Source organism: Apis laboriosa, unplaced genomic scaffold (genome assembly GCF_014066325.1).
Source record: "Apis laboriosa isolate Shangri-la unplaced genomic scaffold, ASM1406632v1 scaffold21_cov150, whole genome shotgun sequence".
Lineage (NCBI taxonomy): Eukaryota > Metazoa > Arthropoda > Insecta > Hymenoptera > Apidae > Apis > Apis laboriosa.
This window is the reverse complement of record NW_025222365.1, coordinates 2,672,962-2,693,063: the sequence shown is the minus strand read 5'-3', so window position 1 is coordinate 2,693,063 and position 20,102 is coordinate 2,672,962. Positions and strand designations below refer to the sequence as shown.

Below are 20,102 nucleotides of genomic sequence, written 5' to 3'. Positions count from 1 at the left end.
AGAGAGAGAGAGAGAGAGAGAGAGAGAGAGAGAGAGAGAGAGAGAGAGAGAGAGATTAAAATTATTTCGATAAGGATTGAAATTGGTATCGTGCTACACACGGATTTCTTTTCGACAGATCGACAAGTATTTGAGCGTGAGCAAACGAATGGAGCTGTCCAAGTCTTTAAACTTGACCGAGGTACAGATAAAAACGTGGTTTCAAAATCGTCGCACCAAATGGAAGAAGCAGCTTACCTCGAGATTAAAAATCGCTCAGAGGCAAGGACTTTTCCCGCCAACCTACTTTCCGCCGGCACAGTATCCCCTGTTACCCTATTACACCGCTCCCCTCGTCTTTGGAAGCCCAACGTCGGATGATATCAACGCGATGACGATGTCGATACCTCCACGACCGGTATCGTCGTCGGATACCCTGTAAAAGGATATACACGATCACTTGAGTCGTCGGATGAGGTGACAGGATAAACGTGACGTTTAATAGAACTCTTCTATATTTCCTATAAGATCTCGCAAAAGAGCGGTGAGTGAGAGGAATTATATTATTCGATGAAAAAAACAAAAGTTGGTAAAATTGAAGAAAAATAATAATTTCATTTTTGATACATCCTTTCATAAATATATTCGAGTGCGTTTATTTATGGATATTTGATTGAATTAATTCACGAATTAATAGCTTTCGACATACAATACAACTTTGCTTAAAGTGTTTCGTGCTGTTTATATATCGCAAATAGCATTAGCTTGCTTTAGCGTAGCGTAGAATCGCGCACATTGTAGAGCAGAGAATATCTATATTTTCCACGTCTTAAAGATTAAGACGATAAAAGTGTGTTTCTGTACGGCATCCCGTATCTCGTTTGTAATAGAGTATATGGGACAAGGAGGGGAAATGGTAGGAGAAGGACAGAGATAAGGTAAAAATACCGAAATCAGCGCCATCTTCAGAGTGCCGTAAATGAAACTCAATGTATAAGGACAGAAAATAGTTGGAGAAGGATAGGAAATAGGATAAAATTGACCACCAGCGCCATCTCTCGATATTATAGATATCTCTTTTAAAAATAGTTTCTAATAATTCTTCAGAGATGGCGCTGAATCTAAATTCTCACCTTATCTTATTCAACTTTTAAAAAGATATCTTCGACAATCGAGAGATGACGCCAGTAGTTAATTTTATTCTATCTTTATCCTAGTGTTTTTTTTATCCTTGTATATTGAGTTTTATTGGTGATACTCTAGAGATGGCGTTGATTTCGCTATTTTTACTCTATTTCTGTTCTTGTCTATAGTTACTCGTGATTACATCAAGTATAGAATATCAACATGGAATATCGAACATCATCGTTTTCATTGTTTCTTTTTAAACGATATATCTAATATGTCTTAATCTTTGATATAAAAAATATGGATGTTATTTTCTCGACTTTACAATGTATCTTTAAGACGACGATCTCGCAAAACATAATATTCTGATATACGTGTGAAATAACAGTGAATCTACCTTACTTTACGTTGTCGTATTTTATCTTACGCTATCGTTATTTTATGCAACGAAGAAACGTATATATCATAACATATTTCTTTACTGATAATTTTCGCTAATTAGATATTCAACTGTAAAATATAAATTTATGTTGTTAAAAATGCATAAGATAAAAATTTTGTGTACATAAGTTGCGACTATAATAAATAGAAATTTTAAAAATTCTTTGTTTTTCTTTAATCTTTACGATGTATCTGTTGAATATTATAAAATATGTTTAAATTTATTTATTTATATAGAAATAAGCGAAAAATTATAAATAAAAAATATACAAGGTTTACAATTTATTAACTTCATATAAATTTATTTCATTTATATTGAATGGACATATTACATCGTATAACTCTGATGCAATAAATTATTCACATAAAATATTCTGTTAAACTGAATATCAAAGTACTGAACTGTATATATCAAAAACGATTAAAAGAAACTATAGCGTTAAATAATTTATACAAAATTCTTATTTGTACAATTTTGGTTAAGTTTATCAGCTTTCAGTTTTGCTTGCATATTTGCTACTTTGGCTTCCGTTACGCAGTTGATTCCTTGTCTTGCCCTACATTGTGGTATCATCGATTTATCTGTTTCACAAGCAACCGTTTGTACTTTTGGATACATGGGAAATCTTAATTTTGGGATCATAGCCTGGAGCCTCTTCGGAATTTTAAATTTTGGCTTTACTTTTTTTATTTTCTTATCTTTTTTCTTCTCAGGGAACGAAGTCCCTATATCGCGCGTTCTTACCTTAACGGATGATTGTACAGTTCTGACATATATAGTTGGACTGCAGCTTTTGTCCGAAGTTGCTATTTCTTTTGTCGATGCTTGTATAGATATGTGAAATTTTTCACCTTTGGAAAGTGCTGCCGCGATTGCCATCGTATTTTTCGCGCATAAATAACAACAGCTTTTCGTGAAATCTATTTCCTTAGTTTCAGGAGGTACATCTTCGATTTTATCTGGCTTGTCAATTTCATATTCGGGCTTCTCTTTTTTCTTTTTCCGTTTGATTTTCTCATCATCATCTTCGAAAGTGGCTTTCTTTACCCTTTTCTTTCTAAATTTTCCTCTGACGCGTTGCCAGAAAGTTGGCTTTCTTCTACGAGGGGCTTTTTTCACAGGTAATTTCCTTCTCCTACAACATTGATAGAACCATGAAGTACTAACTCTTTCATCTTCTTCTTCAATTTCGTCGCAAGGTTTTTTTTTGATAGCCAACTGTTTTTCTTTCAGTTTTTCTAGATATTTTCTCTCATTTTCTAGATTCTTTCGAAATGTATTTCTTTCTTCTTCTTCTTCTGAATCGCAAGGTTTTTTTTTCGAATTGATAGCAGCAAACTGTCTTTCTGTTTTCAGTTTTTCTAGATATTTTCTTTCATTTTCTCGATTTCTTCGAAAATTATTTCTTTCTTCTTCTTCTTCTGAATCGCAAGGTTTTTTTTTCGCATTGATAGCAGCTAACTGTCTTTCTACTTTCATTTTTTCCAGATATTTTCTCTCATTTTCTAGATTTTTTCGAAAAGTATTTCTTTCTTCTTCTTCTTCTGAATCGCAAGATTTTTTTTTCGCATTGATAGCAGCTAACTGTCTTTCTACTTTCACTTTTTCCAGATATTTTCTCTCATTTTCTCGATTTTTTCGAAAATTATTTCTTTCCAATGGTTCTACTGTTAGGCAGAATAATATCGATAATTAAATAGAATAAAATTACGTCTAACGATATTATATAATTGAATGGAACAAAATTAAGAATAAATTTACTTGAATTGCATTGGGATAAATTTCGCGTTTGTGTACGTTTGAACTCATATTTTTCTCCGCTATTATATCGATTAGATTTGTTAGGATGTACATATACAAAATCAGTCTCCGACATTGCTTTTGTTGGATTGTACGGAGTATGTACTTTCTCACGTACACAATTAACCTCATTAGGGTTACATTTTATTCATTATCAATTAAAGGTTTACATTAACGTTTATTGGCATCTATTATAAAATCAATATCAATAAAAAAGTGATTAAAAGTGTACAGGCATCTTACTTTTTATAATTATAATTACAATTATTGAGAAAATTATTAATTTTATCAATGACAAAAGGTTAGGTTTCTATTTCCACTGTTATATTTCCACTGAATCCTCAAAGATATATAAAACTATTATTAATTAAAAAATTTTTACCGGAATTTGTGTTAGTAAACAAGTAAGTTTCATAATTTAACAGATAATATTAAAATTTTATCCATATTGGGATTTTAAAACTCCCGAATGTGAATGACTGGAAGTGCAGCCAACCACATAAACGTGAAATTTCTTATTTCCATGTAAAAGTAGATTATATTTTTATTTTATACTTTAAAAATATTTTCTTTAATTTGTAAATAAATTAATAAAATATTTGAATAATTTAATTCTTGTATATAAGCTTAAATGAACATATCTTATTACGGAATATTTTTGACAATCGTAATAAAAAAATATAACATTAAATTCAAAATTTAAAAAGCATCTATAAAAATAACAAACAAAGAAAAGAATCAAATATTTATAATAGATTGTAAATATTTTTTATTTATTCATTTTATATATACATATAGATATATATATTATTTCATAATTTTGTATACATCACATATTTTATATTCTTCGATCAATATTTATTTCGATATCGCATATATATATATATATATGCATAATTTATATATGTAATAATATAATAATAAAATTGTATAAATCATTTTATATAAAATATTTTTATAAACATATTTCCGTTTAAATTCCTATAATCCCATTGAATGACGTCACGTGTCAGGATAACACCTTTCCAGCAACAGTAACTATCGTCCTCTACCGGTCCAAGCTCGAACAAACAGTTCGCCGCCATGACACAGGGAAGTCGAAAATTCTAGCGGTGGTAGGACTGTCAGTGGCAACGGTGGCGACTGGCCGACGTCGTGTGTGTGTTTTGTTGCTGCTGCGATGCGTCAGCTAAATCTTGGATCATCTGGTAAGAGAGTGTGATAAAAAGAGTGGTCAGCTGTTACGACGTTTACGAGTCAACGCGGAGAAACGAGCGGCAAAGAAGTAAATAGTGGAGAAAGGTACGAGAAACGAGAGGGAGGCGAATACCGTGCGACGGAGGAAGGTTACGAGGGGCGGATCGTCGGTGGTAAGGACCGTCCGCGTGTAAGTGATAATATCGGTGGAAAACGATGGCGTAAGCTCATCAACCCTGAGCCGAGACGTGCCGTGTGTCCTTTGTGCCGTGGCCGTCCGTCATTTTCCGTTGATTCTCGTACGACGCGTATGACTCGGCTGTTCCGAAAAGTCGCGCGCGCGAACAACAGAACGCGTTCACAACGTAACGTCAGTGAAAACACCATCGAATGTGTGCTGTGCTACGCAGAGTCTAGTTGCTATGCAGGCTGAGTAGTGAATGTAACTCGAAATATTATTGGTTCGTATTTGATCATCCGCGGATCACCAAGCTTTCCAAGTGTACGCGCCAATATTTTATCGGTTATCGCCGCGTCGCGTTTCCTGTGTCTTGTTCGACTGTTAGTGACTTTATCATTCGAAATCGCTACTTCCTCGCGTCGTCGCGTTGTTGTTTTGTTTATTGTTGTTTACGCGTATTCGCGAGGTGGTGCCAATATCTAGCCAACGGCTTCTTACCGTGGCAGAGAATATGGTTACAATGATCAGTGATACGTGTGGATATGTTCTCTTTCTCCTGTTGCTGTTGCTCGTTCCTTACATCGAAAGCGGTGAGTGTAAATACATTTATTTTCGTATCGTAAAAGTATCTTTACACATAACGATCGAGTTTCGTTTAAAAGTATCATTAAAATTATTAATCAAGTATCGATAGATTGCATATCTCATGCGAGATGCATGTCTCCGTAATGGTTAATGTCCGATCCGATGTCATATGCATAGTATCCGTAGATACATATAGATATATGCGTGCGTATGCGTTCATCTCCATGTCCCATGAATCATCTTTTTAGAAGAAGCGTGTCTCGCACATTTCTCTGTGATTCTTTGAAAATAAAAAGACAAGTATTATGCTTGTTTTTTGACGTTTGTTCTTTTTTTCTTTTTTTTNTTTTTTTTTTTTTTTTTTTTGTTACATTGTTAGATTAAAATGGAATGGTAGAACGTGAGAAACTATATATTATACCGTTTATTACTATATTTTATCACTATTATTTTACATTATTATTTTAGAATTATATTAATTGTATAGTAGAGAATTCAATTTATATATATGTATACTACGATTGTTAAAAATAGAGTAGCATTTTTTTCTCGCGCTTTTATCGTTTGATTATATGTTTTCTAACTCGAATCACGGATTTCCGTTCCATTTCCAAGAACGGAAGGACACAGTAAACGGATAAATTTCCTGATTCATGAATTTGCTAAAATCATAGATAACATTTCTCTTTAAAGTTTACACTATAAATTATCTGTTGCAATTCTTTCACCTTATCACACGTTTTGATATTGTTCATTTTAAATTGTTGATTTTCAATTTAAATTGATGGAGAATTTCTATGTTTGATCGAGTAAAAGAGGATCCTCTTCTCCGGAGTGTAAATCGTAAAATTACCCTTGCCGGAAGTTCCAATTAGGGACCACTGGTTGATGTAGGTGATAGTTACATACTCGCAAGTATGCTACTACGTTATCTATCTGAAACTAAAAACGAACGAAGAAAAAAAAAAGAGTGAAAATACTTACGGATTATTTTTAGAATTTTGCAATCTGATTTTTCAATATCAGTTCTTTAAAAAATTGTGTTTTACTTCATTATATATAATTTATACATGCAATACGTTATTTGATATAAAAATATTTTTTTGATAATATTTCAAAAAGAATTATATTCTTTCAAGTATTAAATAATTGATAATAAAAAACTTGATACAAGAATGACTCAATACCTGTCTTATCGAATTCTTTGTATACGATAAAAATATATTCCGTGTATTAAATTTTCCAAAATTAACATTCTTTATTCTAGTAGCAAAGAATAAAAGTTTCATTCGAAAAAAAAAACATTATTTCTCATCTTGCTATAAAATATTCTTTCGATAAATTCGGTAAAACTATGGTCGATAAAATTGAGAAAAAGGGGGAGGGAGAAAAAAAAAAAATATTCATCCAGTTTCATTGTTGCGATTCAAAGTCGAGTTTCTTACGATATCTACCAGCGGGCAAAAGGAAGTGAGTTATCGCTATCGCGGAATATTTTTGTCGAAATTCTTATTCGCGAAGGGGGAAGTGTGATGCGAGCAAAAAGCTACGGCGGTTCGTGCAATGCAGCCAGAATATAAAGTCGCAGTTAACCGTGATAGGTATAAGTCGTTTCGTTGGCCTCAGGGCCCATATCTCAAGGACAAAGGATCGATTTTTCTTAGACGAAGTTTTCAATTCTTCGACCAGACTAACCCTCACGACGCCCTGTGAAACGGTTGTTGGCAACTTTGGAAAATCTTCAAGCGCTGCACGTTGCAGCCATCTTCGTATATTTCATTCCAGAAACTGCGTTACGCTCCTGGAAAATACATAGGCCGAGAGATGAATAATATTTCGATCTTGAAATTTTACATTTTTCCCTGCAAATTCACCGCGTCTACAGCCAGATACAGTTTCCTTGTTACATTGAATATGATAATAAATATGATTTTTATCAAAAAATTATTCATTTTTGGACTTGAACTATTTCTATCGATTTTTTTTTCTTTTTTTTTTTTTTTTTTTTTTATGTAATCGCACTACTTCCATACTTTGCTCCAACTCTTGATATATCTCCCAGCAACAAAAATCGGATTAGGGGTCATTATTCTTCCAAGCTATAAAGTAAAAGTAATGGAGCAGTCTCTTGTCTGTAATCTCTGTCAAAAGTAATGGCTTCATTCTGTATAATTATTGATTCGCATGAGATGAAATGATAAAAGAGGACGTCGAAAGAATTTTATAAGTGTTCGTCTGAAATATGATTGAAAAATCGCAGGAAATGAAAATGATGAAGAAAGATCGATGATCACGTATGAATTAAGAATATGTTTAAAATAATTATTGAGAGAATTATGTAGATGAAAATTCACCAGATCTGAACATACATACGTGTTAAAACGAATATTTTTTTTTAATCTTTCTATGTGACATTAAAAAAAAAAGAAAATCATTCATCAATGGAATCGTTGTCTATTAAAATATAAGATTTATTTCTTCTTGTTATTCAACTTAAAGGTATTACCTCGTAATAATATTTCGCGATGAAAATGGAAAGATTTCAAATACAATTCATCCATTGTTTTCCACGATTTAAACCGCGGGTTATGCAAATATCGGATACAAAATCAATATTCAAACAACGATACAAAGATTCGTTTCAAGGGAATAGAAAATGTTTACGTGTGCAGCAATTTTTTTTTTTTTTTATATCTCGTGATTTCATTTATTTAGGGAAGTTAATAAATGCTCGTAAGTTAATAACTTGACGATGAATTCGACATTCATACTGCGGTTATTTGTAAAGCAAGTTTACCGTACAAGTTCAATAGTGGATTCAGTTAGTTAGTCAGATTCAGCTTCTGATTTCTAATGTAATTAACTCGGTATTAAGCCGTGGTTATCTTGTATATATATACACATATATACAACAGATATAAGATAAGATATTATTCAGATATTAATAATATATATCATTTTCATTAATGCTAATTAAATTCTATTCAGTCAGTTTCACTTTTTTTTAGACATTTAAATATTTCCATCACAGAAAAGGAGCATATTTTAAACCAATTTTAAATGTTCCCGCATAAAAATGGAAATTATAATTCCGCTTTGGTAACAAAAATCTGTTACCAAATTATAATTATAATGCACGTGCAATTATTTTTAAATTCGCGACAAATTCGAAGCAAATTTTCCAATTAAAACCCGGCACCTCTAACTCTTTCTTTATATTATTTCGTAACGCGCAATTTCCAAATTGTGCAAAAAAAAAAAAAAATGATTCATCTCTCGTCATCTCTTAATTAATTCCTCTTCGTACTCCGTTGTGATCCGTGCATTTCGAGAGAAATTTCTCCCTCCCCCTATTTTTTTTCTTCTTTTTTTTTTTTTTTTTTTATCCAAATTGGCACGCGAGACAGAGAATTTTTCGCGCGGAAATCATCGTCGATCTCGCGTACGAAGCGAGAAAATACGAGAATAAGTTGTTCGGTTAAAATATCCTGCGGAAGCCAGGCTTCGGTATAAGGTCAATGCTTTGAATGTGCGGGTTCTAGATGCGATAGACACGGCCGTGAACACCGGTCTCTCTGGATTCGCGACGGAAACGTGACGAAACAGTTGTTATCCAGTTGTTGCGTCACTTTTACCTCGTTCGACTTGTATGCCTTTCGTGTGCTACTGCTTCATCATCCGGGACATATGCGGAGAAATGAAAGTCCAATGGCTATATCTCGCGATGGCTTGTGAAACTGAAACTCGCGACTTTTATATTGTTTTGACGTTTGTCTTTCGTTTTAAATATATTGTTTAAAATCGAATATCAAATCGTGCTTTGAGTTTATATATATATATATATATTTTTTTTCTTCTTCCAATTTATTATGAATTTATTAATTGGAAGTTTTAGGTATTGTATAATATATATTTTTCTTTTTTCTTCTTCCAACTGATGTATCTCTTTTTTGGAAATTGGAACTCGTGTTTATTATGAATTTATTAATTGAAAGTTTTAGATATTGTATAATATATATTTTTCTTTTTTCTTCTTCCAATGATAGTCTTTCTTGGAAACTGGAATTCGTGTTTATTATTATATTATATTATATTATATATATATTATATTATATATTATATTATATTAATGAATTTATCAATTGGAAATTTTAGATATTGTTTAATTCGTATAATATATATTTTTCTTTTTTCTTCTTCCAACGATGATGTAATCTTTTTGAAAATTGGAACTCGTGTTTATTATGAATTTATTAATTGGAAGTTTTAGATATTGTATAATATATATTTTTTTTTTCTTCTTTCAATGATGGTGTACCCCTTTTTTGGAAATTGGAACTCGTGTTTATTATGAATTTATTAATTAGAAATTTTAGATATTGTTTAATTCGTATAATATATATTTTTCTTTTTTCTTCTTCCAATGATAGTTTCTTAGAAACTGGAATTCGTGTTTATTAATGAATTTATCAATTGAAAATTTTAGATATTGTATAATATATATTTTTCTTTTTTCTTCTTCCAACTGATGTAATCTTTTTTGAATATTGGAACTTGTGTTTATTATGAATTTATTAATTGGAAGTTTTAGATATTGTATAATATATATTTTTCTTTTTTCTTCTTTCAACGATGGTGTACCCCTTTTTTGGAAACTGAAACTCGTGTTTATCAATGAATTTACCATATTGGAAGTTTGTTTTTCATTAGATATTGAGATTAATTCGAATATTATGATTCGAGTTTATATATTTTTCTTCTTCCAACAATGGTGTACTCCTTTTTTGAAAACTGGAATTCATATTTATTATCAATTTATCAATTGGAAGTTTATTTTCCATTTTAGATATTGTTTAAATCGAATATCATAATTCGTATAATATATATATTTTTTTTTCTTTTTCTAATGGTGTATCCCTTTTTTGGAAATTGGAACTCGTGTTTATCAATGAATTTACCATATTGGAAGTTTGTTTTTCATTAGATATTGAGATTAATTCGAATATTATGATTCGAGTTTATATATTTTTCTTCTTCCAACAATGGTGTACCCCTTTTTTGAAAACTGGAATTCATATTTATTATCAATTTATCAATTGGAAGTTTATTTTTCATTTTAGATATTGTTTAAATCGAATATCATAATTCGTATAATATATATTTTTTTTTTCTTTTTCTAATGGTGTATCCCTTTTTTGGAAACTGGAACTCGTTTATGAATGAATTTACCATATTGGAAGTTTGTTTTTCATTAGATATTGAGATTAATTCGAATATTATGATTCGAGTTTATATATTTTTCTTCTTCCAACAATCGTGTATCTCCTTTTTGAAAATTGGAATTCGTGTTTATTACGAATTTATCAATTGGAAGTGTGTTTTAGATATTATTTAATTCATATAATATATATTTTTCTTCTTCCAACGATGGTGTATTCCTTTTTTTGGAAACTGGAACTCGTGTTTATTAATGAATTTACCATATTGGAAGTTTGTTTTCCGTTTAAATCGAAAATAATTGTGGATATATTTCTATACCTCATTTTCCTTTGTGAAATTGAAACTTGCATCTTTTATGTATTTAGAGATTTGTTTTCCATCGGATATTGTTTATTTCGAAATATATTGTGAAGGATATATCTTTCTCTCTCCTCTTCTTCCATACCTCCTTCGTGGAACTCGTATTTTTTATGAATTTAACGATTGGAAGTTTATTCTCCATTTAAATATTAATTCAAATTGAAAATTGTTCAAGTTACATTTCTTCTTCTTTCGACTTCTTTTAGATTTTCGAAGTATCATCGAAACTCAAAACTTTTCTCGTGAAAAACTTAGGATTACCTAGATAGATGAGGACAAAAGTGACACAGTGTATGCTTCACACACATACTATATCTTATATCGGCTCTCAACTTTTCAACCAGATGGCTCACAATTAATTCTCTCCTACTTCTTTCTCCCAACCGAGTACTGTCGTTCATCCTTTACACGCAAGCCACACACACGTGCGCAGCCACATGTTTTCAAAGCTACAACAGATGTTCTTATATTTGAACACTTTCAGAGAAAACCATCCTGACTTTCCTTCATGGACCAATTTCACCATCACGTTTAAAAATCTTTTGGAAAAATTCAACTGTTTCACGATCGTTTTAACAAATTATCGAAGAAATTTAAAAATCTTAAAAAGTCTTAAAAATCTTAAAAATCGAAAAAGTTTAAAAATCTTTTTTGGAAAAGTTCAACTGTTTCGTTTTAACAAATTACCGAAAAAAATAAAATAAAAAAGAAAAAAAAAAATTTTAAAATTTCGCCGAACTTTGCAAACTCGCAATTAGAGCTCTAGAGAGAGCTCAATTCTGGAAAGAAAGCTCTTTGTCCAGAATGTTTAGGAAGATGAAGTTTGGCAGGAATTTGGGGGAGGGGATAGGGATGGATCCTGGAGAATTCAGGATTCTCGAATCAAGGGGATCTTATCTCCAAGGTATTCCGTGTTCGGGAATAGGTGGTCGCCCCCGAAACTTTCTACTCGGCATTCCTGGCACAACCGCCGCTATTCGCCTTGGCTCAAGGGGCCGCAGGGTTTACCCAAGGATATGCAAACGCGTACGATAGTTCGCCGGATCGGTATCGCCCTTTCGAGATTTCCAACTTTTTCCTCTTGATGATCGAGTTGAGAGCTCGATCGATCAACTTAATTATTGTCTCGTGGAAAAAGAAAGAAAAAGAAGAAAGAAAGAAATATTTTTTTTCGCAAAAAATAAACATAAAGGTGTCTTCGAATAATGATAATTTGAAGTAAAATGGATTAATTAACTCGATCGATAAGTATTGAGAGAGATTTAATGTTATTTTTAATATGGGAGAATTCCACTTGCGAAAAGTTTTCGAAATCTTTATTCGCAAATTTCTTATTCGCGCGCCAGATAATATTGCGACTAATAAAAAAGGATTTTTAAATTATAAACTTTTAAAAATTATTATATTTATAATTATTATATTTCGCAATTTTTATAAAATATATAAAAATTATTATTTTTTATATTTTTATATTTAATTATATATTATATTTATATTATTATATTAATTATATAAATATAATTATTATATTTCGCAACTTTCTTCGCGCGTCAGATAATATTGCGACTAATAAAAAAGGACTTTTAAATTATAAACTTTTAAAAATTATTATATTTAATTATATATTATATTTATAATTATTATATTTCGCAACTTTCTTCGCGCGTCAGATAATATTGCGACTAATAAAAAAGGACTTTTAAATTATAAACTTTTAAAAATTATTATATTTAATTATATATTATATTTATAATTATTATATTTCGCAACTTTCTTCGCGCGTCAGATAATATTGCGACTAATAAAAAAGGACTTTTAAATTATAAACTTTTAAAAATTATTATATTTAATTATATATTATATTTATATTATTATATTAATTATATAAATATAATTATTATATTTCGCAACTTTCTTCGCGGGTCAGATAATATTGCGACTAATAAAAAAGGACTTTTAAATTATAAACTTTTAAAAATTATTATATTTAATTATATATTATATTTATAATTATTATATTTCGCAATTTTCTTCGCGCGTCAGATAATATTGCGACTAATAAAAAAGGACTTTTAAATTATAAACTTTTAAAAATTATTATATTTAATTATATATTATATTTATATTATTATATTAATTATATAAATACAATTATTATATTTCGCAACTTTCTTCGCGGGTCAGATAATATTGCGACTAATAAAAAAGGACTTTTAAATTATAAACTTTTAAAAATTATTATTTTTTATATTTTTATATTTAATTATATATTATATTTATATTATTATATTAATTATATAAATATAATAATAAAAAAGGACTTTTAAATTATAAACTTTTAAAAATTATTATAATTAATTATATATTATATTTATATTATTATATTAATTATATAAATATAATTATTATATTTCGCAACTTTCTTCGCGGGTCAGATAATATTGCGACTAATAAAAAAGGACTTTTAAATTATAAACTTTTAAAAATTATTATTTTTTATATTTTTATATTTAATTATATAATATATTTATATTATTATATTAATTATATAAATATAATAATAAAAAAGGACTTTTAAATTATAAACTTTTAAAAATTATTATATTTAATTATATATTATATTAACCCTTTGCACTCCAGGCCTGTTTCGCTCGGTCGAACTCCAGACTCAGACCCGCGCATTCGGTGCGTTCGGTGGCCTCGTAAGATTATACATAAGGGTTTAGGAACCTATTTATGAAGCGATATTTTAAAAGAATCAAACAAAAAAATAAATAAATATTGTCGCAACAATCCCAGTGATGACTGGGAGAGTCACTGTTGGAGAGCAAAGAATTAAAATTATTATAATATATACATTATAATAATACTATATATAATATATTATAATATATAATTACTATGATATATTATAATAATATTTACCGCATCAATCCAATGGTGAGAGTTGGAGAGCAAAAAGTTAATTATATAAATATAATTATATTTAAATTATAAGTTATAAACATAAAAATTAGAAAAGTTTTTCGTGCAAGTTTTTGTCCAAAATCTTTATGCAAAGTCTAATATCGGAAACGCAAATATAAAACGTATATATCCTTCCTGAAAACAATCGAATAAAATAAAAAGCTAGCTTTCTCGTATTTTCATCTGTTATGATTGGAAGGGGAAGGAGAAGGAAAATTCTCATTCTCGTGAATTTTTTTCCAAGGAGAAAACTCTTGCTCTAGCAGATGGTAAATCAGATTGATTAACGAGGCACGAGGATAAGTTGGCGGTGTCTCCTCGATCGAAGTTTGGCCAGAATGAAAAATCTGGCCGGTATCCAGACAGCTTTCGATTCGTGTTTTCCCTTGCGAATCTCTCAGCTGGACGATCGCCGTCCAATCGACGCGAGATAACGCGAGCTTCACGAAGACGAGAGTTGTGGACGACGCGTTTCTGCCTCCCCTTTATCTCCCTCCCTCACACACTTTTTTTCACGTGGCCCGTTTCACGCGCCAGATCGGGGCGAAGAAACGTTGAGGAGAGGAAGCCTTACACTCTTTGCCAAACTAGCTTACTTGCTTTCGCGCGACAAGGATGAATCGATTTTACGTGTTACCGGATGAGCGAGACATCTTTTGGATTCCAAAAGATCCAAAGTATAGGTAAAAGTAAAGATAAAAGTCGAGGCTTATTTAAATTAAATGTTATTGAATGTATCGACACCCTGTATATCTTCGAATCTTCGAATCTTCGAAAATTCTATTTTAATTAGACGCATGCTTTTCCACCACCAGATTTTAAATAAACGCGTAAGAAATACGTAAAGAGATACGTGTACAGGAGAAACTTCGATTCCAAAAGTAAATGCAAAAGTTGGTCGAGGTTTATTTATTAAATATTAGTTATTAAATATCGACACCCTGTATATCTTCGATTCTATTCTTATATGCTTTTTCTCTACACAAATACTTGTCAGAAGTCGAAATAAAAGTTGGTCGAGGCTTGTTTATTAAATTAAATGTTATTAAGTATATCGACACCCTGTATATTTTTCTTTGAATTTTCGCATTTTAACATACATCACGATGCCTTTTCTCCACACAAATACTAGTACAGGACAAGCTTGGATTCCAAAAGTAAACGCAAAAGTTGGTCGAGGTTTATTTATTAAATTCGTTATTAAATGTTTCGACACCCTGTATATTTTTGAATCTTTGTATTTTAACATGCATCGCGATGATTTTTCTCCATATAGATACGTGTACAGGAGAAACTTCAATTCCAAAAGTAAATGCAAAAGTTCGAGATTCATTTATTAAATTCATTATTAATATCGACACCCTGTATATCTTCGAATCTTCGTATTTTAATTAGATGCACGCATGACGTTCCATACGAATTCTAAATAAAAAATACATAATAGATTTAATAATTAAATAAATAGATTAATTTATTAAATTCGTTATTAGGTGAATACAAATGTATCGACACCGTGTATATCTCCGAATTTTTACTTTTAGCAGCAAAGTTAATTAATCCGTTAAAAAAGTAACTAATACTAAAAATCTCGAATAAAGTTACTTTAAATAGTTACTTATTAAAATGCTTAAGTAACATTTATTTATTGATCCGTCTTTCGTATAACACTCGTCCTTTACAATTACAATTATTTCTTATTACTGTCTCGAACGATAAATTATCGAATTAACTTCATTCGTAACTTCGACTATTAAATTTTCGCCGTGCACCGTTTACGCGTGCACATCACGATGCTTTTCCTCCTGCACAGATTCTAAATGCGATACGCGTACAAGAAATACCGTACAACATATATAGACACGCCTCTGAACCCGTGTTTACATTTATTTTATCCCGAGATTTTTCGCGAAGATTCTCAACCAGCGAGCATATGGAGGTAACAATCGTAGACACATTTTTTATTATAAGCGCGCGATTATTTTATGTGGCGCGTTCACATAGACGGGGGAGCGAATATGGGACAAGCGAAAACCGATAATATCGGCGAGAAACGATTTTGTCCTTCGCGCTTCGATACTCGATCCATTTTGCGCCATCCTTCCGCGATCTACTTTCTCGCTACTCGGCCATCTAATTGCGTGCCCGCTTGTATTCGAACGATCGCCATCTCGTCGTGGAAAGAAACGGAAAATCGAGTGCTTCGATTGGTGGCTGACGTCTCGTATCGAGAGTGTATTCCACCAACAGGATCCGTTCGTGAATATACGAGCATAAGATATTTTACGTCCTTCCTTCCAAGAAATTGTTGCCAGTTTTCTAACTCGTCTCTAGAAGCAGAATAATGCGCGTAGGTTCGAAATGTAGAATTGCAAAGAATATAATCGATAGAGAGGCTTTCTTATGGAAAGATGTTAATCTTTGATTCTTGGTCTTGGTAAGAAAAATATGTATATTGTTTAGAAAATTACAATTGTCGATTAAATTTCATGTTCATATATAGATTAATATTTTGATATAAATTTCAGTAATTTTTTTTTGATCGGGGGAGAAATGAGAACGGTGTCGCGCGAAGAGAATGGAAAGTCGTTTTACGCGCGACCAAATTGTGGTGACTCATTCGCTAATAAATTTTAACGACCATCATTGAGCGAGTCGTATCGTAATTATCCGAGGGTACGTGAAATTTCTTTCTATTTCGAGACGACGATTGCTTGGAATTCGCTTTTCTCTCTATTCATTCGGGCTAAAAAAAACTTTTGATCGATTCGCGTAACAACAAAAACAATCGATAAACATGACGATACATCTTTTGTATTGTTATTGGGATCTTTATGCAGGTGTGCAAAAAAAGCACGAAATATTCAAAGTACGTGTTACATTCGTAAGAATTGTATTTCGAATAACGATGAAATTGAATAATTCGTTCGTTCATGTATCGCATATCTTTTTTTTTTTCATTTAATGATAATGAAACATATATATCATTACGTAACGATGCAATCGAAATTGAATAATTCATTCGTTAGACACCGTTTATCGCGATATAATAAAATTCCCCTTTCTTTAATATTATAACACCGAGCAAATTATGCTTAATAGTAATGGAATAAAAATAAACGATACATTCTTTATATCATTATGTAATTGAATAATTTCATTCATTCGTTGTTGTTTTTTTTTGTCGAATAAAATTCTTCTTTTTTTAACATTTTATCAACGAGCAAAATAAATTTAACGATAATAAAACGAAAATATTATTACGTAACGATAAAATTGAATAATTCATTCGACATTGTTTATCGCGGCAATAATTTTCTTTTCTTTTTTTTTTTTTTTTACGAATAAAATTGCTCTTCCTTTAACATTTATAACATCGAGGAAGCTAAATTTAATGGTCCGTGGATAATACTCAAAAGTTGCTCGCCCATTCGTGGACTATCCGGCCACGATGTAAATCCTGTCTATCTCGTAATCGAAATCCATGCCACCGGCACTCGTTCCTTCTCCCCCCTTCCCAGAGAAGAGATCCTTTTGTTCCCCGACTTAAATCCTCGAGTGTAACCGAGGAACCCTCCTCCCTCTCCCCGCTTCTGAAGTTCCCACGGGAACGAGACCCGAGAGAGACGTTACCACCTCCTTTACGAAGGATCCGTAGAATACGACGGTATTCCACTCGGTGGAACCGTAGTCATTAGGGAGTAAGAAAACTCGTCTTTATCGACTCGGATTCTTCGCGATCCGCGGAAGTGAAATATTATCGATATTCGCTCCGCCTACGTGCACGTCGTTCTTTAACGATAAGAATTATCGTTTTATCTCCGTTTACCTTTATATTTCACGCGATCGCTTCGTCCTTTCTTCCGACAACGAAAAGCTTTATTTACTTCGATGTTACTTTTGAATGTATCTTCGCTTCGGTTATTCTAATTGGAAAAATTACACATCGAGAAACTTAATTCTCGAGACAAAAATTTGTTTCCATAAGATATATAATGTTTTCGCGAGACGTCACGCGAGGCAAGATAAATCTCTCGAAATCCCTTATTATCGTGCGATAATATATTCGGTGAATGGGGATTATCAGAAGGCTCCGTGTATATATGTATCTACGGCGAGAGGAGGCGAGGAGACGCGTTGTCGGAGGAGGGAAAAGGGGAGGGGAGGGAGGAGATCGGTAGTAGTAAGTTAATTTTCCACGTCCATATCGGCACACATGCTCGATATCGGCGTGGTGGATGCAGCAGTCAAAGGTGTCGTGGTGTCGTTGACATAGCCACCGGGGCATTGTAAATTTCCGGTACGTGCCGCATAGGCGGAACGAGCCTCCGTTTCCCGTTTCTCTTTGTTTGACTTGTCTACCGACTGTGTAGTGGAAGACGTGTCGGTTCAACGAAAATATATAATATCGGCCAATTCGACTGCACCGTATTTCGTGATTGAATTTTCGAATCTCTTTTTTTTTTTTTTTTATTTTTTTTTTTCTTCCTTTCTTTCCTCGTTCGTCTTCATTTTTATCGATGAAATATCATTATTTATAGAATACAACTTTTCAACGATATTTCAATATTCAATTTTTAAACGTTTCTTCTTTTTTTTTTTTTGTTTCGTTTTGTTTAAAAGACACGAAACACGATTCTGCGAAATTCAACGTTTCTAACATCTTTTCCTTATTTCTTTCCTTTTCCTCTTTCTTCAACCCCCCATCTCTCTTTTTTTCTCTTATTTCCTTCGAAATGGGTAGACGCTTCAGCGAAATATATATATATATATAACATCGGCCAATTCAACTTTCCAGCCATGGCGCTATACTTCGTGCCCAATTTTCAAATCTCTTTTTTTATTTCTCTCTTTCTCGAACTCCCTCTCTTTTCCATTCCTCGGTTCAACGAAAATACGTAATATCGCCGAATTCAACCTTCCACCACCGTGCCATTTCGTGCCCACTTTCTCGCCTCTGCCCCCCCCCCCCCTCTTTTCCTTTCTTCAACCCCCTTCTCTTTGACGATTAGAACGGAAGACACCTCGATTCGATTCATCTCTCAAATTTTCCTCCATCTTTGCTTCCTTCTTCTTAAATCTAAGATCGAAACACGCGTCACTTTTCACAAAATTCTCGAAATTCTCACTCCATCAATTTCAATTTTCAAATCTTTTCTTTCTCTTCTTCTACTTCGCCCCCCTCCACGCGTTATTCTTCGTCTCGACTCCGTCTTTTCTTTCTCTCTCGCTCCTATTATTCACTCGCCTTCACCCCTCCTCGTCCCCGGTTCTCCCGTTCGCGGTTCAGAGCCGCGATAAATTGGCCCTCCTCCTCCCCCTCCTTTTCTTCTGCTCAGCGAAGTCGTTCGCCGGAAACGAGATCTGATCCCCGCCCTCACTACGGAGTCATTATAACTTGCATTTTCGTTAATGCCCCCCTCCCCTCCTCGCGACAAAAGGGAGGCCGAGTTACAGCGAGAGCTGACGAAAAAGTCGTGGAGGGGAGGGGGAGGGGGGCGAGATATTAACGCGGCAAGAATTTCGCAGAATGCAAAAGATAAACGCAGAGTGTCAGCAAAAAAAAAAAAAATATTGAACGATGATTTTCGTGAAATGAGATGGTGGTCGAAAGTTTTTTTTAAAAAATTGATTTTTTCACCGTTCGAATAAATTGTACAATTGTGTAAATTTTATGGAATATATATGTATATATAAATAGTTTTAGTGGTTTTAGAATAGGAGAAGTTTTCTTTCTCGCTCGATCGATATTCAATTCGCGTTCTTGTCGATAATTTGCAAGAAGAAAGTTTTGTTGAGACGAGGCGCACACAAGTTGTTTTACACGTTCCATGTTGAAAATAGAGTCTTATTAAGATAGAAATCAGTCTCAAAAGATAGTTATCAAAAATTATATATTAAATTCTTACTCCATCCGTTGGTTATATATTTCTTTTCTTCGTCACTGTTGCTACTTTATATATATATATACATATTTTTATCTTTAAATAAAATATAGAAGGAAAACCACGGTTTTAAACGCGGTTACTTTTATCTTCTCGCGAAATAGAATTTTCCAATCTGTTAGGAGAGACCAATTCACCTCTTCACCCCTTTTACCCCTCCTCCAATTCTTCTTATTTATTCGATCTCGTTCCCATTTGGTGTCATTGTTGCATTTATTCATGCGACCTTTACATAAAATAAACTTCTTCCAATCGAACGTTCGAACGGAATATCATCCCCGAGTTTCCTTTTCTTTCCCAT

The 20,102-nt window shown here is 32.3% G+C and overlaps 3 protein-coding genes across 7 annotated transcripts in view; 2 read left to right on the top strand and 1 right to left on the bottom strand.

Annotated features, from left to right (window-relative positions):
* LOC122712997 (homeobox protein MSX-2-like) overlaps positions 1 to 1,676 on the top strand; it is a 9,281-nt gene extending 7,605 nt beyond the window's left edge. The window contains exon 4 of the mRNA XM_043933105.1: positions 119 to 1,676. Within this exon, the coding sequence (XP_043789040.1) occupies positions 119 to 421 (303 nt within the window). The 3' untranslated portion in view covers positions 422 to 1,676. The remainder of the gene's footprint in view (positions 1 to 118) is intronic.
* Positions 1,677 to 1,829: 153 nt separating this feature from the next.
* Positions 1,830 to 3,839, bottom strand: LOC122712891 (uncharacterized protein DDB_G0286299-like). 2 transcript variants are annotated; one of them, XM_043932889.1, is made up of 3 exons: positions 3,732 to 3,839; positions 3,311 to 3,537; positions 1,830 to 3,216 (listed from the first exon to the last, which is right to left on the bottom strand). In XM_043932889.1, the coding sequence occupies exons 2-3, from the start codon at positions 3,423 to 3,425 to the stop codon at positions 1,997 to 1,999; spliced, it is 1,335 nt and encodes a 444-aa protein (XP_043788824.1). In that variant the 5' UTR covers positions 3,426 to 3,537; positions 3,732 to 3,839; the 3' UTR covers positions 1,830 to 1,996. The 2 variants fall into 2 exon arrangements, with proteins under 2 accessions (XP_043788824.1, XP_043788825.1); XM_043932890.1 differs by having other exon boundaries at positions 3,612 to 3,829.
* A 565-nt stretch (positions 3,840 to 4,404) lies between these two features.
* Positions 4,405 to 20,102, top strand: part of LOC122712908 (disintegrin and metalloproteinase domain-containing protein 10) — a 131,176-nt gene continuing 115,478 nt past the window's right edge. For 3 of the 4 annotated variants that reach the window (XM_043932924.1, XM_043932921.1, XM_043932920.1), the window contains exon 1: positions 4,406 to 5,317. In XM_043932924.1, coding sequence (XP_043788859.1) covers positions 5,239 to 5,317 — 79 coding nt within the window. In that variant the 5' untranslated portion in view covers positions 4,406 to 5,238. Of the gene's footprint in view, positions 5,318 to 20,102 lie in introns of all 4 variants that reach the window. The other variant, XM_043932925.1, reaches the window with a different exon arrangement.